The sequence below is a fragment of the Oryx dammah genome, unplaced genomic scaffold, assembly GCF_014754425.2.
Source record: "Oryx dammah isolate SB20612 unplaced genomic scaffold, SCBI_Odam_1.1 HiC_scaffold_9, whole genome shotgun sequence".
Classification (NCBI taxonomy): domain Eukaryota; kingdom Metazoa; phylum Chordata; class Mammalia; order Artiodactyla; family Bovidae; genus Oryx; species Oryx dammah.
Window position 1 is genome coordinate 48,158,306 of NW_024070193.1, and position 25,374 is coordinate 48,183,679.

A 25,374-nucleotide genomic window follows, 5' to 3' on the forward strand; every position below is an offset into this window, starting at 1 on the left:
CACCATGGCATAGGCTCCCCACACAATCTCAACTCCTCTTCCCAATGAACCAAGGTAGACATGGACACAGGAAGGGATTTATCATCCTCAGAGGTCCACATTTATGGATGAGGGCATCACAGCCCCAAAAGCCCCCAGCTCATTAGTTAAAGGGAGTACTCACGCCCCAACCTGTTGACTCATAGCCCCAGTGTTTCCACTTGTCTTGCTCCCCGTGTGCCACTTACTCCCTGAAAGCAATATACTGACCATCTGGGCATGCACTCCGAAGCCACATTTCCCAGGAAGGGAGGCCAAACTGCTGAGGGTGTTGTCTCAGCATTCAGGAGGAGCCAAGGAAGGTGAGAAGGTCTGATGAGAAGAAAGCGAAGCCAGCAAGGGCACAGAGCTGAGGGAGGAGAGTCCCGTGCAGCAGGCTGGCCTGCCATCTTGACTGAGTGGAGAGGGGCTGGCAGCATCTGGTGGTGCCCACTGCCCCGGCACAGGGTGGTGAGGTCTCTTTCAAACAGCAGTCTCAGCCCAGTCCTAAGTGCAGAGGCCACACTGCAGGGCAAGGGGAGGCTGGGCAGTACATTCGCCACACCTACCCTTCCCTCTTGGAGACGGCAATGGCACCCCACTCCAGTCCTCTTGCCTGGAAAATCCCCTGGATGGAGGAGCCTGGTGAGCTGCAGTCCATGGGATCGTGAAGAGTCAGACACGACTGAGCGACTTCACTTTCACTTTTCACTTTCATGCTTTGGAGAAGGAAATGGCAACCCACTCCAGTGTTCTTGCCTGGAGAACCCCAGAAACAGCAGAGCCTGGTGGGCTGCCATCTATGGGGTTGCACAGAGTTGGACACAACTGAAGCGACTTAGCAGTAGCAGCACCCTTCCCTCTATCCTGAAAAAGATAACCTCCATCATTTGATGTGATTATAACCACATTTGCTAGGGACTAGGTGCTTTCTTCATCATCTCCTTCCCTTCTCTCTCTACTCCCCTTCTCCACACACCTGAGCTGCTCCCTTGCCCTCCCTCCACGCAGGGAGCACACATCCCACACCAGCATGACCTTGAGTCCACCCGCCCCAGCTTTGCTCTCCTATCCCCCTCTCCTTCCCCAAGGGACTGAACTGGCTGGCACCAAATTTAGTCTTCCTTATGCTTTTACTTTGAGTACATTAAAAAAAAATAGCATGACTTTTTATCTGACAAAGTGCAAAAAAAAAAAAATACTTGGAAATTATGGGAAAATGCAAAGAAAAAATAACACCCATTTTCCTATTACTCGGAGAGAATCTCACTTTGAAAACATTTTGGTGCACTTCCTTCCCATCTTTTTTATGCATGTAATATATAAGTATTACAAAATGAAAGTCACACTTATGCATTTCATAATTTCTCAGTAAATTTTCTTGGTAATTTGGTCTTCCTGTATTATTGACTGGCTGCAGAGTAGCTAATCGCCACACTCACTTCTGATAGCATTGAATCTGCCTTCAATGCTGGAGACACAGGAGACCTGGATTCGATCCCTGGGTTGGGAAGATGCCCTGAAGGAGGGCATGGCAACCCACTCCAGTATTCTTGCCTGGAGAATCCCAAGGACAGAGTAGCCTGGTGGGCTACAGTCCATGGGGTCACAAAAGAGTCAAACATGACTGAGCGAGTGAGAACACACACTCACATCCTTATGTACACTCCTTTGGAGGCGTTGGCTTTTTTCCTGTCTTAGATCCAGCCTTAGAAGCAGAACTGGAAGCAGGAATTCTTGTGCAATTTGTGGAGGGCACCCTCTGGGGCTTCCCTCGTAGATCAGTTGGTAAAGAATCCACCTGCAGTGCAGGAGACCCCGGTTTGATTCCTGGGTTGGGTAGATCCACTGGAGAAGGGATAGGCTACCCCCACCCCCCGTATTCTGGCATGGAGAATTCCATGGACTGTATAGTCCATGGGGTCACAAAGAGTCAGACACGACTGAGCGACTTTCACTTTCCTCTGGGCTGGAGCACGTGAAGGAAGTAGGACAGAACAGGGAAAGGAGCTGGAAAAAGATGTGGTTCCCATGAAGCCCAGCCTCATCCTGATCCCATGGGAGCTCTGAAGCGTAAAGGCCATCACAAGACTGTCCCACCTTGAAGCAAGGGGACAGTCAGACACTGGCTGCAGCTGCCCCCAGAGGGGTGATACAGTCTCCTAAGGTGGAGTCACTTCCCTTCAGCCCAGGGACGTGTTCTCAGGCAACAGACATTACTAGCTGTTAGCAGCCAACATTCACAGTAGCTGGAGATGGTCACACTGGTCCCTTAAACAGGATCTGGGTGGGACGCCAGCAATAGGTAGTGTCCTTAGGATACGTCTTTGAAGGCAGAATTGCCACATTTCTAAAACACTTGAGTCATATTACCAAGTTGGAGGTCCAAAAAAACTCAACTAGTTTTTACTCTACCCAGCTGTGTGTGAAAGGAGCTGCTTCCCCACAGCCAAACTGACTGGGGGTTCCCCTAACCCCATCCACCTGCACCCCATGCCTCTTCCTCTACATCAATCTGATGAAAGAGAAATGGCATCTTTTCCTTCATTTGGATTTCCTTGATTACTGGTGAAATGCAGCATTCTTTTTCAGAGTTCACTGGTGAATCTTACTTTCATTTTCATGAACATCCTTTGTTGCTTTTATTTTTAAACCAAGTCACTGTTAAAAATCCCTTTGGTTCACTTCCAAAATCTAATTCGAGAAGGATTCCTTTCTCACTTGTGTTTGGCTTCCCTGCAAAGTATAAGCAGAACTGTGTGTCCCCGCTGGCTCCAAGGAAGTCCTGGTTTGTATCTCGCAGGGCCTCCTCCACTATCTCATGCTACCTCCCCAGACCAGAGAAAACAAAATGTTGCAGGTGAGCTGCTTTCCAAAGCTCAGGGGCTGTGGCCAGGGCTGGCTAGATCCTTTCCTCTCCTTGGGCCCCACTGCTGTGGGTCTCGGCCACCTATCAACTTGCTTCCTTCCTTCCAGGCCTTTGAAGATTTTTACCTTGACCAGAAGCCCACGGTGAAGGCCTTGCTGGAGTACACTGACAGGGTGTTCACGTTCATCTTTGTGTTTGAGATGCTGCTCAAATGGGTGGCCTACGGCTTTAAGAGTTACTTCACCAATGCCTGGTGCTGGCTGGACTTCCTGATCGTGAACGTGAGTGACCCAGTGGGCACTTGTGGAGTTGGGGGTCCTTTCCTCTGGCTGATGGCTGCAACTAGTGCAAAGAAAGTTTAGCAAGGGGTCTGAGAATAGCTCTGCATCCCTGTGATCCAGGTAAGACCTAAACAGTGCATGATTCCAACACAACAGTGACCTTCGGGTGAGTCTTTAGGTCCTTGGTCTCCATCCAAAAAGACCACTTTCTACTCTCTGTATTTTACATTCAAAGCAAGATAGACATGACCTTGAGTCCACTGGCTTCCAGACCTCGTGATGCTAAAGACTGCCTGGCACAGAGAACCTGCCCTCCCTCTGACTCAGTGATCTCCAGCCCTTGCTATGCTTTAGAATCACTTGGGGAGCTCGTAAGAATACAGTGAACAAACACTCCTCTTCCCAGAGATTCTGGTCTTACTGGCCCTAGATGGAGTCCAGGCCTCAGTGTCTTATAAAAGTTTCTGGGCATGTCCAGTGTGTGGACAGGATAGAGACCCACCGAGCTTGCACCACTGGCATTTCCCGAGTGGCACTAAAAGTAACAGAGGGCCCCACTGGAGAGGTGATGGCCTGGAGCTTGTGTGTTCAGATGAACTTGTGGCCACTGGCCCTGCATTAGGGGATTTACCAAGTGCCTCCCACACATTAAACTTGGGCTTTCTCAAAGCTCTGGGGAGACCATACTCAATAAAGTCTCCTAATAGTCCTTCTAGCCCCCAAAGCCCAGAGAGAGTGCCTCCTCCTCTGAACCATACAGTCCTTCATCTGTCCAGGCTCTTGAAGTCTTGGCTTTTCGGGATGGCTGCCTGAGCTATTTGTTCACTGCTGCATGTCTGAGGGTCCCTGCAGGCAGGGGGAGGCACGTGCTAAGTTTGTCTCTGCTTCCCACACTCCCACAGCCATCGGTGCCAAGGTCTGCACATCAGAGGTGTTAGGAAATGTGTCTGTATTTGGTGCTTGCCTCCTGAAGCTGGATGGGGTCCAGTTCAGAACATTCTGTCCAGCCTCCTGTGTTGGCAGGTCCCCCACAGCAGGTCTGGGCACCCAATTCTCTTCTTTCCTGATACCAATGCATTGGCTGCATCAGGCCACTGTATCACAGGGATTAGCTGTGAGGCCTGAAATCTGAGTCACAGGTGATAATTTTGTAGGTTATCAAATAATTATTCATAGATGAAGGATAAATGTTTAATTCCAGCCACCCACCCTTGTGAGGGGCAGTCACTCCTAAGTAGGTCTCACTAATTTCGGTCCTGCTGCTGCTGCTAAGTCACTTCAGTCGTGTCCTACTCTGTGTGACCCCACAGATGGCAGCCCACCAGGCTCCCGCATCCCTGGGGATTCTCCAGGCAAGAACACTGGAGTGGGTGGCCATTTCCTTCTCCAATGCATGAAACTGAAAAGTGAAAGTGAAGTCGCTCAGTCGTGTCCGACTGTTCACGACCCCATGGACTGCAGCCTACCAGGCCGTCCATGGGATTTTTCCAGGCAAGAGTACTGGAGTGGAGTTCCATTGCCTTCTCCAAATTTCAGTCCTAATAACCTGAAATGGTCACCCACTCATCCACCCATTTTCCTACTAATTCGCCTTCTGACCACCCATCCCTTCTTCCATGTATCCGACCATTCACCCTTCCCTTCTTCCTTCCTTCCAAACATCCGTTCACGTTTACGTCTCCTATTTATTCTCTCTCAGTCCTCTCCCTCCCTTCATCCATCCTCATTCTTCTTCCTCTCGTCCCTTCTGTCCCTCTGTTCACCCTAAGTTTCTGTCCATCCATCAATTGATTCTTAACCCTTCTCTTTCTATCCTTTGATTCCTCTATCAGACTGTCCAGCTATCTAACTTTCTATTCATTCATTCAAGCACCTTCCATCCAAATGGAAGCTTCTATCTTTCTAGTCTTCCTTTAATCTTCCTCATCCACCTGCCCTTCCTTTCTTCCACCCATCTGTCCATTCATCCCCTTTTCTTCCATTTATCCGTCCTGTCAACCTTCCAGCCATTCTCTCAGCTCTCCCATTCCTCTATCCATCTGTCTTTTCATTCATCCATCAGTCATTTTACCCAGCCAGCCATCCTTCCCCAACCCACCCACCCCATTTATCCACTGTGTCAATTCTTCTTTGCCTTCTTTCTTCCATCCTCTCTTTCAATTCTATCATATCCATCCTTGTATCATTTAATCCATTCTTCTATCCAGTCATCCTTCAACTTTCTATCAATATATCTTCCTTTCCTTCCTTCCATCCACCCATCCCAACATACTTCTGTCTTTCTTTCAGTTTGTCAAAATGCTTATTTATAACTATAGAATATAAGATTGTCTTATGAAGTGTTCTAGGAGAGATAGAAGCCAAGAAATAAAAATTCCCTATCTCCAGAAGTTTATACTTTAATCCTCCAGCAGATAGGACACACAGAGAGAAATAAACATATGATGATTGAGGATGCTGTGAGCACTGCTGGAAATAATTAGTGTCTTAGGGACATAGAGATAAAAACCTGCATCTGCTCTGGGGGTGGCATAGCTGGGAAGGCTTCACATAGAAGTTGGCATTAGATATAGAACTTAAAATGAGTGGGAGCAACAAGGTACAAAAAGGGGTGGGGTAGCCAATTTAATTAAAAGATGACCCTGGGCAGAGGTACAGACACAGGTACATTTAGGGAATGATTTGATTTGGGTAGGACATATGGATAATATATGACTGGAAAAGCAGGCTGTGGCCATATCATATAGCCTAAGGAGTCTGGAGCTTGTCCTGCAATGATAAACCATCAGGGAAGATTGGGAGTAAGGGAGAAACATGATCATAATCAAATTTGCAGTGGAGAATGGATGGGATGGATTCAGCAGCGGGGCCTAGAGATCAGTTGGGAGGCTTGTGGCCTGAGCTGTAGGAATGGAGATGGACTTGAGCAGGAGAGCTTTGATGGAGAGGCCCCAGCTCCTGATTGCCCCAACTGCAGATTTTGCAGCCCTCCTGGGGACTGAGCAAAAGACCGAACAGGGTCCAGGATGGAACTGGCCCCAAACCTCCTGCTCTCAGTCAGCCAGGTAGCTGGGTGCCACCTGCTAACGTCTGGAGAGTTGCCTGGATGAAGGAAGAGGGTCCTTCCCATTCCAGTTTTTCGTCCTAGTGGAATAAGCTACAATTCAGAGAACAGGCATTATCTGGGGCTCTAGCACCCAAGTGTAAACCCTTTCTTTTCTGACACACCTACCCAGCTATCAAGACAAGCTGAGCCTGAATTCAGCCCACCAGTCATGGTGCAGTTGGGGTCTCCCAGGATTGGGTCACAGTCTCTGGCGAGCTCATGCCAATGCATAAGTTATCTCTCTGGAACCTTCAAATTTCCTGGGGAGTGTGACCATTTTTCCATGTCAGTTTGCATCATTTGCAGTCCTTGGTCCAACACTTTAAAAATGCAAAACTGACTGACCAACAGGGACTCACAACTCAAGTCATTGTACTTCAGCTGTCTGTCAAAGCTGAATCTCCCGACCCCATGCCAGTCATCATTCCTGAAAAATTGCAGAGCTGTGAGGGCCTCAGAGTTCTCTTAATCTGACTCCTCACTTTACAAAGGGTAACAACTTTTGTACACCTGGACTAACAAGGCACTGACCAAAGGTCGCAAAAAAAATCAGTGTTGAAAGGGAACTAGACCCCACCCAGCTTCTCCAGTGGCTCAGCGGTAAAAGAAATCTGCCTGCCAATGCAGGAGACACAGGAAAATCCCCTAGGTCAGGAGGATCCCCTGGAGAAGGAAATGGCAACCCACTCCAGTATTCTTTTCTGGGAAATCCCATGGACAGGGGAGCCTGTCAGGCTACAGTCCATGGGGTCAGATGCATCTGAGTGACTAAAAAACAACAGCCCTCACCCAGCCCAGGACTCTCTCCTTCCCTCTTTTCTGAGCACATACAATTGAGACTCGCTTTATATTCCTCAAGATAGACTTTCAGCATCACCCCCATGAAGGGCCAGCATCTCTCCAAGCGTCTGAAAGTCAATCAAATGTTAAAGGCTGTTGGGACCTGGCTAATGCCCCTAGAGGGGAAAGGGAAGGCTGATTTACTCCACCAGGAGCTTGACCACCTACAACCAGAGGGTGGCAATGTGAGAGACTGAGATTTCCTTGAACAACGGTTCAGATTAATGTTGAATGAAAGCTTTAATGAAAGTGAAGAGATGGGACTCTTGCTATACCTCTCATTAGAGTTCAGAATAAGGTGGAAGCCAGGATGACGGCTCCTACAGAGTAGGGAGTGGCAGGGATTTCCCGTCTTCTTCCACCAGGGCCAACTGCGGAAACTTAGGGTGATGCTTTTGCTCTCTGCCTGCTCTCTTGTCAGATCTCACTGACAAGCCTCATAGCGAAGGCGCTGCAGTATTCTGATATGGCGTCCATCAAAGCCCTTCGGACCCTCCGCGCCCTGCGGCCACTGCGGGCTCTGTCTCGATTTGAAGGCATGCGGGTAAGACTTATCTCCTAACTGCTCTGGTCTGCGGCGTTTGGTTTCCCCGCCACCTTCACGCTCTGTGCGCCACTGACCCTGAGCGCTGGGCCTCGCCCCCACAGGTCCCCACTCTCTGCTGGCGCACTGGTGGTGCGGCAGTGTCCCAACTCTCCTGGTTCTCCTTCAAGGTCCTCTGTAAGCGCTCTTTGCTTCTCACATCCAACAGGACCCAGACCTTACTCTCTCTTGCGCTCAGTGAGGTGACCCTGCTTCATGCCTTTGCAAGTATCTCTGACCTCAGTCTTCCATTCTGCCTTTTGTCCTTATTGTAGAAATCTTCACAACATCCCAAGCTCTTCATCTTTCCATGACAAATAAGCCTTGCCTCTGACATTCCATTTAAATGCAGTGACACACAGCAGCTTAGCCACCACCCACCAGCAGGGATCATTTCTCCAACCCAGCCCAATCATTTGTCCTATGGATTCTCTCCTTTGATCCATCCCTCTCCTCATCCATGGCTTCGGCCTACACCTTGCCCTCCCTGTCCTCCTCAGAAAGAAATGCTCATAAGCCTGACCCTTGTCTCACAGGGGGACAAGGGACTGCTCATTTCTGCCCCCGCTTCCTCATAATCATGAAAGTCTCCTGGTACAGAAAGCAAGGTTTGCTTTCTTCCTCCACCATTGCCTCAAAAAATACACACTACTTTCAAAACAACTGTGGACTTTTAAAATTAACTTGTATCTTTACCAACACTAGGAACTTACGATTGAAATATTTTGATATTTATTTTATCTCCAGGTTGCTGATTTACAAATCAGCAAGTTTGTGAATATGATTTTGGGTTCTCACCAATCATTGACCAAAGTACACTATATATCTTATAAAAATATACTTTATAAAATAAAGTTCTAGAAGTCTGTGTGTGCAAGTACAAAACACACTTGCACCCCCAACTGAGCATGTATGTACTTATAAATGTGTCCTCAATTTTGAGGAGAGACAGTGAGCCTCCCTGAATGACCTTGAGAGAGAAGGTATAAACCCATCTTCAGCTGCCCAGTGCCTCTGTCTTCTGAGTGTAAATTTTGGCTCTGATTAACCCACTTCTCTTCCTTCCAAAGGCCACTGGCTTGTGACACAACCTGAATAAATGTAGAAAGAATTGGAATTTAGCCAGAAGAGTGGCACAGTGGTGGGGCTCCAGGTCTTTTTGCCTTTCTCCCCAGGTGGTGGTAGACGCCCTGGTGGGTGCCATCCCGTCCATCATGAACGTCCTCCTCGTCTGCCTCATCTTCTGGCTTATCTTCAGCATCATGGGCGTGAACCTCTTCGCGGGGAAATTTCAGAAATGCATCAACAAGACCAATGAAGGCTTTCTTCTTGTGCCTTGGTCTACTGTGAATAACATGTCTGACTGTGAGCGTCAAAACCACACTGGAAGCTTATTTTGGGTCAATGTGAAGGTCAACTTTGATAATGTTGCAATGGGCTACCTCGCACTTCTGCAGGTGGTGAGTCAACCTGAGATCAACCTTGTCTCTTCCTTTGGCTGCTCAGTAATGTGGACAGTCTGGGGTCTCCAGAAGATGCTATGTGGAGACTCTGCAAGGGATAGCACTCAGCGTGAACTGAGATTATCCCCTATTCCTACAGAGGACACTGTGAGGCTAGAGGAGCTTATCAGTGAGTGTGACCTCGTAGTGGTGCAGTTAGACCGATGTGGGCTAACAGAATAAAGGGATGGGCTTGCCATGGGACTGTATCAGGTGATAACTTAGAATTCCCTACTTTTAAAAAATAGGCCTGATACAGTCACATAGACTAAACAGTCTTCTACTGCAAATCATCTCCTAGAGGGTAATAAACTATGTTCCAGGTCTGTTGTAATGACAAGTAATGCTGGCTTGTGAATGTCAGTGACAGTCACACTTCCATTCATTCATCCATTAATCCCTTGCCTTCATCCACTTGTCATTCAATGTTGCTGCAATTACTTATATGTTTGTCACGCAATTACCCACAACTTCCTGCACGCCACCATTTGTTCACAGATTTGTTCCACAGCTAGTCCCTAAGTAGCTATGGCATGCCAGGCTCTGAAATCAGAGACGTGCCAGAACTGGCTCCAGGGAGTGGCGGGGGGTGGGGGGGAATGCTCTATGAGAAAAACAGACAAATAAGTGAATCAAAATAGAGGCCAATGGAGATCACTGAGTGGCCTCTGCTCCTTGTTTCCAGGCAACCTTTAAAGGCTGGATGGACATCATGTATGCGGCTGTCGATTCCCGGGATGTGAGTCTCAGCCTGGAGTGCCTCCTGCCTCTCCCTCTGTGCATCCCACCCACACTAGTCTATTTGAAATGGACTGAAAGTGGCCTTGGTGCTGAGAGAGGCGATCACCTAGCAGTCTGGCACTATCCCACAACCCGGAACAGGAGCCAGCGGGCCCTCTGTTGGATATTTAAACCAACCTAGTCTTCTAGGCTTCTCAGGTTCTTCCTCTGTTCACTATTGAGGAAATTATCAGAGAACCTCTAAAAGACTGTGTGTGAGGGTACTCCCTGGGCAGAGGGGGGCCAAGGGCAGCGTAGCTAGAACAGTGGCATTTCAGACACCATCATGGCAGCTGATGGGTGGAGATGGGTGCTGTTGGGGAAAGACCCTTTCCTGCTGGGGCAAAAGACACTACTGACAGTCGGTCCCATGTCCCCTCGGCCACCTCTGAGTTTGCTCTCATGCTCTGTTTCTGGTTTTATCTGAGATTTGATTTCCTTCAGTGCCTCAGAGTTTGCTCAGCAGCTCCTCCTGCAAGCGCAGAGGACTGCAAGTCCGCAGGGGTGACCCTCACATGTCAGCTGTGGGAGTCTGTAGACACACGCCCTTGCTTCCTTGTCCCTTCGAAGTACAGTTCTGAGGCGTGTTCTGCAGTCCTTAGAGGGTGGACGCCGCTTGCCTGTGATGATGGTGCTGCCTTTATCCTGTTCCTCCTTCCCCTCCCCCGCCCTCACTTCTGCTTCCTGGGATCACCTCCCGAATAAGCTCTCTGCACCCAGGTACTTGTCTGGGGCTCAGGGTTCTTTGGGGTCACCACAAGCTAAGATGTCCCCTTGTTCCCATGCCACCACTTGTCTGCTCACAGGTGAACTTGCAGCCCAAGTGGGAGGACAACGTGTACATGTACTTTTACTTTGTCATCTTCATCATTTTTGGAGGCTTCTTCACGCTCAATCTCTTTGTTGGTGTCATCATTGACAACTTCAACCAACAGAAAAAAAAGATAAGTGGGGCTCAAGTGTTTCTGCGGGAGTGGCAAATCTTAGACTTCCCGTCTGTCCCCTGGCCTCGTGACTGAGGCACCACGAGTCACAGCCCCCATGCCTGACCAGGAGCCCAATCTTGGCCTGTAGCACCAACACCGACCCTGGCCCCCTGATGTCAGCCTTCATCTCTGTCTGGAGTCTGGGCCCAGAAAGGGCTGAAGGCTGCGCTGGGGGCAGTAACAGTGGTGTGTATTATCCTGTCTCTCTGCACTTAGGAGGCCAGGACATCTTCATGACAGAGGAGCAGAAGAAGTACTACAATGCCATGAAGAAGCTGGGCTCCAAGAAGCCCCAGAAGCCCATCCCACGGCCTCTGGTGAGCCCCAAATCCCTCCGCCCCCTCTAGCAGAGCATGTCTAGAACTCCAACCTGGCAGCCCGTGCCTGTGCTGGTAGTGGTCTGACCAGAATTCTCTGTGGAGGAGGACATCTAGTTGAGTTTGGGGATGAGCTAATGAGAGTTTCCAGGCCCCAGGGAAAAAAGTCTGCAAAAAGCAACTCTGGTCTTCTGGAGTGAACATACTCCTGTAGATGTTCCAAATAGACTCGTGTAGGGAAGTAGTGAATTGCCCAACAGGCTTAGGGTTCCAGCACCAGATCAGAAACAGATTAGGCTAAATGATGTTAAGGATGGTTTGAGACCTGAGATAAAACATTTGTGATTATGAGTCATGATGTAGGTTGCAGTGTATCTCCAGGCTCACCGCCACATTCCACCCTATGCTTACAGGTAGACAGAGAGGAAATGGCCAAACCCAGCCCACCTGGGATCCTGGACCCAGCCCACCTGGGATCCTGGGCCCAGCCATGGTCATGGTCAGGGGACACAATAGGAACCAAAAATTATCCCACTTTAGTGTTTAAAGACTGACCAAAGCTTAGCACCATACTCCCCTTTGATTCCTTTGTTCACTAAGAGCCATGGCTCAAGCCCATTAGCCCTTCCCCACACAAGGGCAAAGCCTAAGGACCTTCAGCAAAGGTACAGGCCTTTTCCAAAATGAATCAGGGAAACATACATTCTGTTGGTCAAGGAGTTAGGATTTCTAAGTCAAGGCATGGGGTTTGCATAAGTTACTAAAAACTTCATGAGCACAAAGTCTTAAAAACACTTACAGGAGGGGGAAAATGCTGTGACCTCTCACACATTTTACTTGGAAACTGTGATCACAAATGTATTACTACTCTCAATTCTGATAAGATGTGTTACGGTGGGGAGTGAGAGGACATTTAGATCTCTGTAGGGGCAGAGGTTTCCTTCCAAATCCAGTGTAAGATCAAGATAACTGGGGTTGAATTAGCCTGAAGTGAGTCCCTAAGTTTCAGCGAGTATCCCTCCAATGTCCAATGAACAAGAAAATGTAGATGAAAGGCTGAGCCCAGCCAATCATACTCAAGTAGGGATTACGGGAGAAGGCTCCTAAGACCTACTGAGAAGCAAGCAGCTGAGTCCCTGCTAGTCTATCCTGATGGCTGGACTGGTTTTGGATCCATGTTTGAACAGACAGCAAGGTGTTCTCTGCTAGAGGCAACCCTTGGCAAAATCATGAGAGTTTGGGGTACCTCTCCCTACATACTTGCTCCATCTCTTGATAACATCTCAGCTTCTCCCCTCTCATCAACCAATCCCACATGTCATCACAGCTTTCTCCTCTCAAGGAGGACAATTTCCTTGGGACAGAGTGGGTTGCATTTCCAAAAGGGACCATGGAGAGGGTGCTATCTCAGTACAAACGTAGAAATCTAGTATTGAAATTCCAGACAGTACAATAGGGGTAGAAGTCAGTGGTTGAGCAGGAAGACCTACAACAAAATTATCATGTTTCCTAATTGTGTGCACCATCCCCAAGGTCCTCCAAGGTGGGCACTGGAGGAGGCCTTCCATGTGGGTGAGAAAAGTAAGGCCTCATAGCCCAGCTGAGTTCCTGACATTAGTCATCCCTTTGGATGGGATGGGGGTGTAGCATTAACTATCAGCACTAATAGCTCTAGTGGAGGAACGTGACTCTCTCCTTAATATTCTGGTCCAGGAATGGCCAACATTCTTTCCTTTGTTCCGTTCAACATAGCTGAGGCAGGGTTGGAACATTTAAACAAGACTTTGAGGCTTAGGGATGCCAAAAGGGAAACTAGCAGAGCAGGACCCGAACAGCAGTTGCATCTGGCTGGTCTCCAGGACCCACAAGCCTTGGCCCGTCCCAGCTCCTGGCTGGCATCCATATGGCAGGCGACATCTTGGCACCCACTACCCACTGGGACAAAGACGATCATCTGCCCTCCACAATGTCCAGAGCCAAGAAAGAAGCCCAAGCCCAAAGAGAAATGCCTGCTCCCATCTAAGACTCACCTTCCCAGGTCCGGTCTCCTCCTCATCAGATCACTGGCACTGGAATGGCCACCTTCTTCCCTAAGGGGTCCCAACAGGTGGAGCTGGTCAGGTAAGGTGAGCATTGGCATAGGACTCTGCTCCACAGGTGCATGTGTGCCAGTTCATAGCAGGGCCAAGCTCGGACGACGTACAGACCTCCAACATGCAGGTACATAGTACTCTTGCCTCAGGGGAAGCCCGAGTTCTAAATCTTATGCTTCATTATAGCAAAGACAAAACCTTCCACAAGACTGGTAAATTTTATTCTGCAACATTCCCTACTACAGAAATCACTAAAAGTAGGTTTCATATACTCCACTTTATAAGGAAATAATAGGCTCCAGAATATCACATCATCAGTCACCCACTTCATCATCTCTGAGAGCACTGAGGGTTGCAAAGAGGAGATCTCTGCCCACAAGCTAAGCCAAGAGCAGCTAGAAAGCTGCATCATTCCCCAGCAGCTGAGTATCTAGGACAAACATGATGTCCAGAACTTAGTAATGTTGCCTGCTCTGTTTCATTAGAAGTCATGAATGGGCCTGTATTTTTTTTTTCACCATTTTCAGTGATGAAATAAAAGCTACTAGTGGCTCAGCATCCCAGAAAAGACATGAGCCAGCAGCTATGCCTGGAGCCAGGCCCACTTGGGTCTGATTCTTTGCTCAAACCCTGCAGGGCAGCATCGCATCCCCACTGTGAAGCAGAAAGCAGGAACCAGCCTCTATCACAGCCCTTCTCCCCTCTGCCTGCTTCGCAGCTCCTGGGAGCTCCCTTGTGAGACTCACAACAGGTTCCTTTCTCCCTCACAGCCACTCATGCAGAGCCCTGCATATACTATGCACTCAGGAAGTCCTTGTACAGAATTAAATGTAATCAACCTAGTGGAGTGACTTTATAATTCTATTTGAAGGGTAATTCAGTTGTCCATTTGGTCATCCATTCATTCAGCTATCTATTGATCATCTATTGCATGCTAGATACTACGCAGTCACTGGGGATAGAGCAGTGAGATGTTCCTGCCCTCACAGAGATGGCAGTCCAATGACGCAGGAAAACAATTAGCAAAAATCATGCACATATTAATTTACAGGCTGGAGAAATTGCCAGGAAAGAAAGAACGGGTTGAAGAGCAAAGGGTACCTAAGACTGAGCCTGGAGGAACTCTAACATCTCAAGGTTGAGTAAAGAAGACTCAAAAAAGAACAGCCAGAAAGGCAAGAAAAGAATTGGGGAAGTAAGGCCTGCTAGGAACCAAGTAAGGAGCGTTTCAAGGTGGAGGATGTGCTAAATGATGTCAAACAAGTGTTTTGGGATTTTGGAGCTTATGAGATCTTAACAAGAGACATTTTAGTGACAGGATGGGGACAAAAGCTATGTTGGAGGAAGCTGAGGAGTGCATGGGAAACAATGACTACGCACAACTCTTTCAAGAAATTTAACTGTGAAAGTGGGGAGAGAAGAGGTCTGGTAGCTGGAGAGAGACAAGAGGTTCAAATTTTTTTCTAAGGAAAACCTAGATCATTAGAGATTTAGCTAAGGAACTGAGAGCAAATAGCCAAGAGTGGTCAATTATGGCCAAGAGTCTCACTCATGAGTAATAAAGCAGAGGAACCAGGATGTAGGTAAGTGGTAGCAAAGAAGAGAGGGCGAAGCTGGGCTAACTTGATGACTCAGGTGTCAGAGGAGGTGAGGTTTTATGAGACACAGGAGGAGCAAAGGTCTGGGAGCAACAGTGAGGAATTAGAGGGGCTTCACCTCTATCCCCAGCCCTGGGGTCTATGGGAGTGGGGAAAATAAGCAGCTGGTGAGTAAGAGAAGTTTGCAGATCAAGGCAGGTGAGTTCCAGAGAGCTCAGAAGTGTCCAAGACAAGGTGAGGGAGGAGAGTAAAGTTGGAATCAAGCACTCACAGAGCAGTAAGATGTTAACAGCACAGGAAAGACTAGAAGGCCACACAAGGAGAAGAAAAAGTTTTTTAATGCCATAAAAACAGCCCCTACCCAAAGTGATCTCTTGGTTGTCCAGGCCACTCTGCCTCCCTCTAAGAAAGCCAACAACCAAGACCTGATTCCGTGCCCTGCTTAGACATCTACCCAGGAATAAAAAGAGCATTTATAAGAATCAGTTGTACCACTGCACTTGACTTTGTGTGCGTGTGCACTACTCGACTTGACTCTCAAATAATTTTTCAAGAAGTTCTTGAACTCTTGCTCTATGCAGGGCACTGCAGGAACACAAAATTAAATAAGACATGACCCCATCCTCAAAGAGCTCATTTTCTAGTAGAAAAGAGAGGTATACATGAAACACTAGAACTCTAGACCGACTGTAAAGGCTGTTCAGTTCAGTTGCTCTGAACTGAGTTGTGTCTGACTCTTTGCGACCCCATGGATTGTCCATCACCAACTGCCAGAGCTTGCTCAAACTCATGTCCATTGAATCGGTGATGCCATCCAACCATCTCATCCTCTGTCATCTCCTTCTCCTCCTGCCTTCAATCTTGCCCAGCATCAGGGTCTTTTCTAATGAGTCATTTCTTCAGGTTGCCAAAGTATTGGAGTTTCAGCTTCAGCATCAGTCCTTCCAGTGAATATTCAGGACTGATTTCCTTTAGGACTGACTGGTTTGATCTCCTTGTAAAGGCTAGGGGAGCCCAAAGAAGGGATGAAGCAATGCGGTATGGTGTGACTGAAGAAGATTCCCTGAAGGAAGTGGGGATTAAGAGAGATAGATCACTCAAGGGGATGTAGATGGCCAAGAGAAGGGACTGGAAGGGCACTGTAAGTGGAGGGAAGAGCACAGACAAGGACAAAGTGCCTGGTGGTTTTATGGTGCCAGGGGTGGCAACCAGGACTTGAACTGAGGCACTGAGTTAGAATCAACTACGAGTGAGATTTTGGAAGATCAAGACTTGGCTTCTGTCAGGATGTGGAGTGTGAGGGAGACAAGAGACAGCCTTTAAAAACCCTTCTGTAAAGAACACTGCGTCTCCAGATGCCTGGTTTATGTTGCCCAAAGGCCTGATGCCCCATCTCTTGTTTCCTCAGAATAAGTACCAGGGTTTCGTCTTTGACATCGTGACCAGGCAGACTTTTGACATCGTTATCATGGTCCTCATCTGCCTCAACATGATCACCATGATGGTGGAGACTGATGAGCAGAGTGAAGAAAAGACGAAAGTCCTGAATAAAATCAACCAGTTCTTTGTGGCCGTCTTCACGGGAGAGTGCGTCATGAAGATGTTTGCCCTGAGGCATTACTACTTCACCAACGGCTGGAATGTGTTTGACTTCGTCGTCGTGGTCCTCTCCATCGGGAGTAAGTGGACATTGCGTGTGGTTGTGCCACCCAGCCTCTGCTTGGGGTCGTTTTGACTGACCTTTTAAAGCCAAAGGGACAACTAACAAACTTCTAAAAACCTATGTTGTATATTAGAGGAGTCCAGTATTTGCTGCTTTGCAAGAGCAGCGGATTTAAAATGCCCTGCGCCTCCCAGTGAAAGGGAGAGGTTCCACTGGCTTTCTCCATACTGCCATGAAGGGTATTCCAGCGCGAGCTGTGTGCACCGCCATCGTCAGAACGTTGGGGGCTGGGGGCAGTAGGGAAGCTAAGATGACAGAATTTCCAGTGGGTCTTATCTTTATGGCCTTCAAAGCAGAGAGTGGGTGGTGTGGTATGAGGTGAGTCATAAAATACTTTCTGGAAAAGGAGGTGGTTGCCAGAGGAGTGCAGAAAGACTAGAAGGAGATTGTTCAAAGGAGATTCTTAAGTCAAGGGTCTGGAATTAACTCTCTGTATAACTATCCACTTAGGGAATATGAGTGACAGAAAAGTCAAGGGACCAATGCCAAGAGATCAATGCTGTTATGAGCTAGTCTGGGTGTTGTTAAATGACAGGCCCAGTATTTGGGGGTCAATGGTGTTTGGAGAAAACGAATGGAATCAGAGGCTCAAGTGGGTAATGCAGCCACCATATAATTGAGTGCTTGCTGAGTTCTGAGAACTGGGCTGGGATCCATAGATCTCCACAGCAGCCCTGGGAAGGAGTTGACTATAGTCATCTTATACATTTAATATGGAACTTCAGAATTAAGGAAGTTATACAAGGTCATATAGTTTGTGAAAGGTGGAGCTGAATTTAGACCAGGCTAATGTTCTTTTTAATAAACTAACAGCCTCCTACCAACAACCAAGAGACTGTCCCTAGCCTTCATGTGATTTGCCAAAGTTCGGCCCTATAAAGGCCAAATCCCAGCACAGCAGCTTTACTTTGCATTATAAATATATCCTGACCTGTTATATCATGACCTGCTTACTTTTCATGTCACAGCATAGCTATAGATTTAATTTCCCATTGATTTACCATCAAGAGCTAATAGCCTCTAAATACAACCTGGCAGCACTTAATCAATCTCTCTTTCCTGGTGCTGAAACACAGCCTTGGGTTGTGTTTGGGGAGTTGAAATTTATTTTTGTTGTTTTGTTTTGTTTTGTTTTTCCTATTGCTGCTGGGTTTTCTGGGGCTGGGAGGGTTGCTTTGTTTGTTTTCCTTCCAAAGTGAGAGACTCTGAAAGCCATTTTTTATTTTATATTAGAGAAGGGAGCTTGCTTATGTGACTTCCCATATCAGTACTATAGCAATAAAAGATACACAAAGTGCTCCATTCTATCTTGGGGACACCTTAACTACTAGTTCCTTTGACCTACATAGCAACACCCATCACTGGCAGAAAAGACAGCTTGAAAACACGTGCAAGAACCCGTCAGCCATGCTTCTGTCCTCTCTGCCTTTCTTTCTTCCCACCGATAAGACATGTTTGGAGTATTTAATTCTTACAAGTATGAAGACTCAGTTTCCCTTGTAGAGGTAGACTAGTTTATTGGCAGAATCTTAGTAGATTATAAAAACACATAATGTACCTCACACCATGGGAGAATGCCCCAGTTTAACTGGACTTTAAGAGAGGGGCTTTCATAAAGATTTCATAGTACAAAATTATAATTATTTCCCAGTTCTCCTCCCATTTCCTTCTTCCTTCCAACATACTACCATAACTATCCATATTCATATGACAAAAGACAAGTAGGAGAATTGGATCAGGGGCACCCTGGCAAGGAGAGCGAGCTTCTACCATACCCCCTCACCATTTCTCCTGAGAGGTTTTGAATCCTGTATGACCTAAAGGCCTTGCCTAAACTTTGGTGGTCTTAACTAGCCTCTTCATGTCCCCAAGACAAATCTTCGAGTTGGATATCACATAAGGAGACATGCAAACTCTAGTTCATAGTTTGGATTGAGGTGCTGTAATCGACCCTAAACAAACTCATCTCAGGGCCATAACACATAGTTCAAACACAGCTGGAAATGAAAGAAACAAATAAAAGCCATTATGCAGACAGCTGGCCATTCAGAGCCATTCTGCTTTAGCTGTCAGCAAGCTGCCCAACTCCTCAGGCCCCTTATAATTTATTCCAGGCTCTGTACAATTATCCATAGGACCACGTGCCGGGAACGGAGTCAATCTTCGCAGTAGGAGATAAGGATATGAATCATAGAGGACCCCGGCTCTCACAGAGCATGGGACCAGGGTGGAAGAACAGGCATGACCTGAGGGCTGAATGTTCAGGGGAGAGCCAGGTCTGTGTCACAGACAAAGGACAGTCAGCATGTGGCGCAGATGCAGTCACGTCCAGCTGAACAGGCAGCAGAACCATGGAGGCTGACTAGCAAGGTATCTGGATGTAGGGAAAGAGAAGAACATGGTAGGAAGGGCGAGCCTGACTCAAAGGAGACAGATTTATGCAATGGACACTTACCGAGCCCCTACTTTAGGCCAAGCACTGTGCCAGGCTCAGGGGGCCCAGAGTGCTCGAATGTAGATGTTCACATGAAAGTCCACACGGGGCAGACACGAGGGGGTGTGATCACAGCCAACTTTGACAGGGCTCATGGTTGGAAGTACTAATCAGACCATCTCCCCTCACTTTTAAAGGCCTGGTCTTCTCTGCAATTGTTACATCACTTGGAAGTTTCTTCTCGCCCACGCTCTTCCGCGTCATCCGCCTGGCCCGCATCGGCCGCATCCTCAGGCTGATCCGCGGGGCCAAGGGCATCCGCACGCTGCTCTTCGCCCTCATGATGTCCCTGCCCGCCCTCTTCAACATCGGGCTGCTGCTCTTCCTCGTCATGTTCATCTACTCCATCTTCGGCATGGCCAGCTTCGCCAACGTCAAGTGGGAGGCCGGCATCGACGACATGTTCAACTTCCAGACCTTCGCCAACAGCATGCTGTGCCTCTTCCAGATCACCACGTCGGCGGGCTGGGACGGGCTCCTCAGCCCCATCCTCAACACAGGGCCCCCCTACTGCGACCCCAACTTGACCATCAACAACAGCACCAGAGGGGACTGCGGGAGTCCCATCGTGGGCATCGTCTTCTTCACCACCTACATCATCATCTCCTTCCTCATCGTGGTCAACATGTACATCGCAGTGATTCTGGAGAACTTCAATGTGGCCACGGAGGAGAGCACGGAGCCCCTGAGTGAGGACGACTTCGACATGTTCTATGAGACGTGGGAGAAATTTGACCCAGAGGCCACTCAGTTCATCACCTTCTCTGCCCTCTCAGATTTTGCAGACACCCTGTCTGGCCCCCTGAGAATCCCGAAACCCAATCGGAATGTATTAATCCAGATGGACCTGCCCTTGGTCCCTGGAGATAAGATCCACTGTTTGGACATCCTGTTTGCCTTCACCAAGAATGTCCTTGGAGAATCTGGGGAGTTGGATTCCCTGAAGGCAAATATGGAGGAGAAATTTATGGCAACTAATCTTTCAAAAGCATCCTATGAACCAATAGCAACCACCCTCCGATGGAAGCAAGAAGACATCTCAGCCACTGTCATCCAAAAGGCCTATCGGAGCTACCTACGGCACCGCTCCAGGACGATCACCAGCCCTGCGGGGGTGCCCAGGGCTGAGGAGGGGGCAGCATCACTCCCCAATGAAGGCTTTGCTGCGCTCATAGCCAATGAAAACTGTGCGCTCCCAGACAAATTTGAAACGGCTTCCACCACATCTTTCCCACCATCCTACGACAGCGTCACTAAAGGCCTTAGTGATCAAGTCAACTTGAGCACATCCAGCTCAATGCACAATGAAGGGGAGGCTGTCAGTAAAGAAGCTGCTGGGCCCTCATGTGGACCCTCCAGCAAGGGCACGTCCAGTTCTGATGTGTCTGCTGCTCTGTGATAACTTACCACCACCGACTCACCAATGCATGCCACTAGTCACAGTGTCACAACTGGGCAGGGAATGCAGTTGGTACCCACCTTTGGAGAAACCCTCACACAGCAACAGGAGTCAGAAACCAAGGGCATCTCCACAGTGACTTCCTTTTTCAATTTCAGTATCAGATGGTGGGTTCCCTTACTTTCCAGAAAATGTCCCTGGTCCTTTCATTTTGATGGTGACTAGAGCTTATCTTTACCAAGACAAACATCTCAGGACCAGAACTTTCAAAGATATATGGCAAGGATACTGCTGAAGGGCCAAGGTTGTCCTCTGTGAAACAGCACATAGAGATTGGCAGTGTTATTTAGGATTTTGCATGACTGCATGTTGAGAGCTGCCAGACAACGACTCTGGCCTAAGATAGTACCCGTGGTATTATCAGGCCTTTTCAAAGAAAGGCCTCTGAGCTATCCATTAAAATTAATATTTTTAAAGTTACGTCAAAACCAATGTTATAACTTAAAGCATCATTTAAAAAAAATTATGTGTCACTGATGTGTCATAAATCATGTCTCATTCACTTTCAAGTTTCCTGATATCTTGCAATTTGCAGCTAAAGCTGGGCAGACAGGAAGGAGCACTGTCCTGGGAGCTTGTTCTCACCCTAGCCAATTCTTCCACTGCCCGCCTGGCTGACCTGGGCCAAACTCTTTCACTTCTGAACCTCCTTCCCCATGGCGGCAGGAGGCAGAATGGATAGTCCTGTAGTCCTTGCATTCCAAGTTGTAGAACTCAGTGATGCCCTGTCCCAGTTGAGATGAAGAAAACACTCTTCTGAGGCAGCAATGGTCAGACCTTTCTGCTGTCTAGCCAAAAGGCAGCTTTTGAATATATTCCAGAGCCTATTTGACATCTCATAGACTTTAAGGAGGAAGGTTTTCACATTCACCCTCCAGCCAGGAGTCCATAATTAGTATAAGTGAAAGAAAAGAGACATTTTGAGAAAGATGATCTGGCAGATAAAAGGTAAGGCCAATGCTTTGTTTAATTCATCCTACAAATGATATTAAGTACCTATTATTTGACAGGCCCTGCTCTAAGCACAAGGCATAATGGGAATTAATCCCCCAAAGATTCATTGGATTTATGCAGTGGATGGAGTAAGGGTTGTCAGAGGATGATATTCAGGTCAAGGGCACATGGCAGGTCTTGAGATGAAAGAGAGTAAGAAGTCTGTGTGAGAGCATAGGACATACAGGCTCTAATGACAGCTGTGATCGTCTATTAATTCTTGGGACATTCTCTGTCATGATGAGACAAGGGTCAGGTCAATTCATTGATATACGCTTGATCATTTCATAAAATTTCCCATGTATTCAGTTACAAAACCTAAAGACTGGTCCAGCTTACATGCTTCACAGACACAGATTTCCTGGGGCCTCACTCTCCTTTCCCTGTCACAGTTGACCCATCAGAGACCAAAGAGGCTTTCCAAATGCTTGTTGGGGTTTGCAAGCACCAACAGAAGCAGATTAGTAAGATGATTATTAATAAAAGAGCACACAACCTAATTAGTAATCAGGGAAATGCAAATTAAAACCATACTGCTATATCACTATACATCTATCAAATCTGTAAAACTTTTAGAATCTATAACAAATATCAAGTGTCAGCAAAGATATAGAGCAACAGGAAGCTTAATGCACTGCTGGAGCACGCGAATTGGCATAAGCACTTTGGAAAACAGTTTAACTTTACTAAGAGTTTACAATGTACTTTACTAAAGTACATGTACTCATCATTTGGGTTTTCCACTGGTAGGTATGAAACCTCAAAAAACCCATGCACACAAGCTCTAGGAGACATGAACAAGATTTCTTATTATCATTGTTCATAATAGACCCAAATTAGACACAGCCCAATGTCCATCAGCAGTAGAATAAATTAATAAATTTTGGTGTGTTCTTTAAATGTAATTTTATGCAGTAATGAGAATGAATGAGATACAGCCCTGTACAAGTCTATAGATGAATCTTAAAGACACAATACTTAGTGAAAGAAGCCAGACACCAGACTATATATACTATATGATTTTATGAGGTTCAAATCAGGCAAAATTAAATATACTGTTTGGGGATGAATAAAGAAAAGCAGGAATTAGTCCATGAAAGTCGGGGTAGAGGTTACTGAAGAGGGGAAGGAGGCATTTGTGACTAAGTCTGGCAACGTTCTAATTTCCCACCTAGCTGGTTCTCTTTACAAGTATTGTCTTTATAACCATGTGTCAAGTTAAATATATGTATCTAATGCACTTTTCTGTGTGTATACAGCTCACAAGTTAAATTTTTTTAATATCTTGGGTTTGATTCTCCTCCCTCTTCACAGAAGTATTTACTATCTGCTGCTTTGAATTGTGGAGTTTCTATCTTGGACTTGGATTATCTGTGCTGATTTTTAAAAGGATTAGGAGTTCTATCTTAGGTAACAGAAAAGAAAATTCTAGAGAAAGGAAACTTTCAATTACCAACTTATTCAAGGAACCATCATCTCTTACAAGTATTATTTCAATAGCCTTCCAACTGGTCTCCCATTTCTACTCTTGTCCCCAGCAGTCTATTCTCAAACAGCTGCCAGAGCTCAAAATCCACCTATGGCTTCTATGTTCTCCAAGTAAACATAATTACCATGTTTTACATAATCTGACCCTTATTCCTCTCTGACCTCATCTTCACCCCAACTCTCAATGCTTCTGCCACACTGTCTTCCTTGCTTTTCCTTAAATACACTGGGCATAGTCTTCCCTCAGGACAAAGACCCTTGGAACTTGCTTTTCCTTCAGCCATTATATCCACATTGTACACTCCCATACTTTCTTCAGTTCTTCCCTTACCAACCCATCTAATTACCAGCCCAATCCAGCATTTACCAACTTCTGAGATATTATATCGGAGAAGGCAATGGCACCCCACTCCAGTACTCTTGCCTGGAAAATCCCATGGATGGAGGAGCCGGTGGGCTGCAGTCCATAGGGTCGCTAAGAGTCGGACATGACTGAGCGACTTCACTTTCACTTTTCACTTTCATGCATTGGAGAAGGAAACGGCAACCCACTCCAGTGTTCTTGCCTGGAGAATCCCAGGGACAGGGGAGCCTGGTGGCAGTCTATGGGGTCGCACAGAGTCGGACACGACTGAAGCGACTTAGCAGCAGCAGCAGCAGAGATTTTATATATGTACTTGCTCATTGCCTGTCTCCCCCACTAGAATGTAAGCCCTGTGAGGGCATGGACTCTACTTGCTCATGGATGTATCCGCAGCACTGAGAACAATGTCAAAGTAAATTAACACTATTAGTCTAACTTTGTTCTTCTTAAACAGTCCAAAGTTAGCTCCTCTTGGCTCAGTCCCCAAAGGCTAGCCATCCCACAGACAAGGCGTGCTTGCTAAGTTGTTTCATTCAGGTCCAACTTTTTGCCGCCCTATGGACCGTAGCAGAGAAGGCGCTGGCAACCCACTCCAGTGCTCTTGCCTGGAGAATCCCAGGGATGGGGGAGCCTGGTGGCTGCCATCTATGGAGTCCCACAGAATTGGACACGACTGAAGCGACTTAGCAGCAGCAGCAGCAGCATGAACCATAGCCCACCAGGCTCCTCTGTCCATGGGATTCTCCAAGCAAGAATACTGGAGTGGGTTGCCATGCCCTCCTCCAGGGAATTTTCCCGACCCAGGGATCAAACCTGTCTCATGTCACTGGCACCACTTGGAAAGCCCTCACATAGACAATAGTATAGGATAAATATGTTAACTTCAATAACAATCTCTATTAAGAAAAAGAGAAACCAGATCCAGAAGTGCCAGCCCACAGTGTACCCGGAGCATGTACTGCTGGCCTTGACAGTGGAATGACTTCTTGGTCCTGCTTCTGGGAGCCTTCCTTATCCTCTCTCCTGCTCCCTCGAGACAGGAGCACCGGGAAGCAATTTCTTCTAAGGAACAGAGAGCATATTGTACTTTCTGTTGGTTATCAGTGAGCCCTGCATGCTGTCTTAAGGTTTGAGCAATCATGGGCCATTATTTCCCTGGACTGAAGTTTCTGCGGCAATACAACTCCCTCAAAGCACTAGTATGATTTCTATCTCTTGCATTTTGCCAACTCATTAGATCTTGTCGGGTTATGGTCTTTCAATCTAAAATTGGGACTGGACATTACTGCCTTTTAGCAATAGATGATTTGCCCTTCTTCACCCCTCAGCTGAATTGCGTGCATCCTGTCTGCAGGCAGCCACCATACAGAGATATTGTTAACAAAAAAGTTGGCTTGGGTGGCGAGGTACAGAGGAAGCTTACCTTCCCCTATCCCAGTCTGTATTCCATGGGCAGCTCTTTAGACTGGAGTAATAATCTCCTTTGCCTGGTAAGAGTACAGGGACTGGATCCTTAGAAGGAGGTGGGAGGAGGGGAGAGTGTTAGGCTTCTCCAAGCTCCCTTCTTGCCTCTGTCTCTAATTTTCCAATCATCAGTATGCTGGTAAATATTAAACAGGTAGATCTTCAGGAGTAAAAAGAAATCCCTTATTTGTAGCATTTTCTGTTTTATCTGATGTAAACACTCCCACCACGGGCCCATGTCAAGCTACCGATGTGACATCCCTGAAGGCAGAATTGGGAAACGATGTCGGCCTGAGTCAGTATGAGCTGGCTCTAGCATAGCACTGCTTCCAATTCTCCCTGCCTTTTCTCCACCAATATTAGCTTGGGACAGAAAGCTGGATTTTTTTCACTCTCCAAGGCATGATTATAAGATC

The 25,374-nt window shown here is 47.2% G+C and overlaps 1 protein-coding gene across 3 annotated transcripts in view; it reads left to right on the forward strand.

Annotated features, from left to right (window-relative positions):
* Positions 1 to 21,072, forward strand: part of SCN10A (sodium voltage-gated channel alpha subunit 10) — an 88,346-nt gene extending 67,274 nt beyond the window's left edge. For all 3 annotated transcript variants that reach the window (XM_040246208.1, XM_040246209.1, XM_040246210.1), the window contains 8 exons: positions 2,995 to 3,168; positions 7,536 to 7,658; positions 8,873 to 9,157; positions 9,885 to 9,938; positions 10,786 to 10,923; positions 11,178 to 11,282; positions 16,382 to 16,652; positions 19,328 to 21,072. In XM_040246208.1, the coding sequence (XP_040102142.1) occupies positions 2,995 to 3,168; positions 7,536 to 7,658; positions 8,873 to 9,157; positions 9,885 to 9,938; positions 10,786 to 10,923; positions 11,178 to 11,282; positions 16,382 to 16,652; positions 19,328 to 20,589 (2,412 nt within the window). In that variant the 3' untranslated portion in view covers positions 20,590 to 21,072. The remainder of the gene's footprint in view (positions 1 to 2,994; positions 3,169 to 7,535; positions 7,659 to 8,872; positions 9,158 to 9,884; positions 9,939 to 10,785; positions 10,924 to 11,177; positions 11,283 to 16,381; positions 16,653 to 19,327) is intronic.
* The last annotated feature ends 4,302 nt before the right edge of the window (positions 21,073 to 25,374 follow it).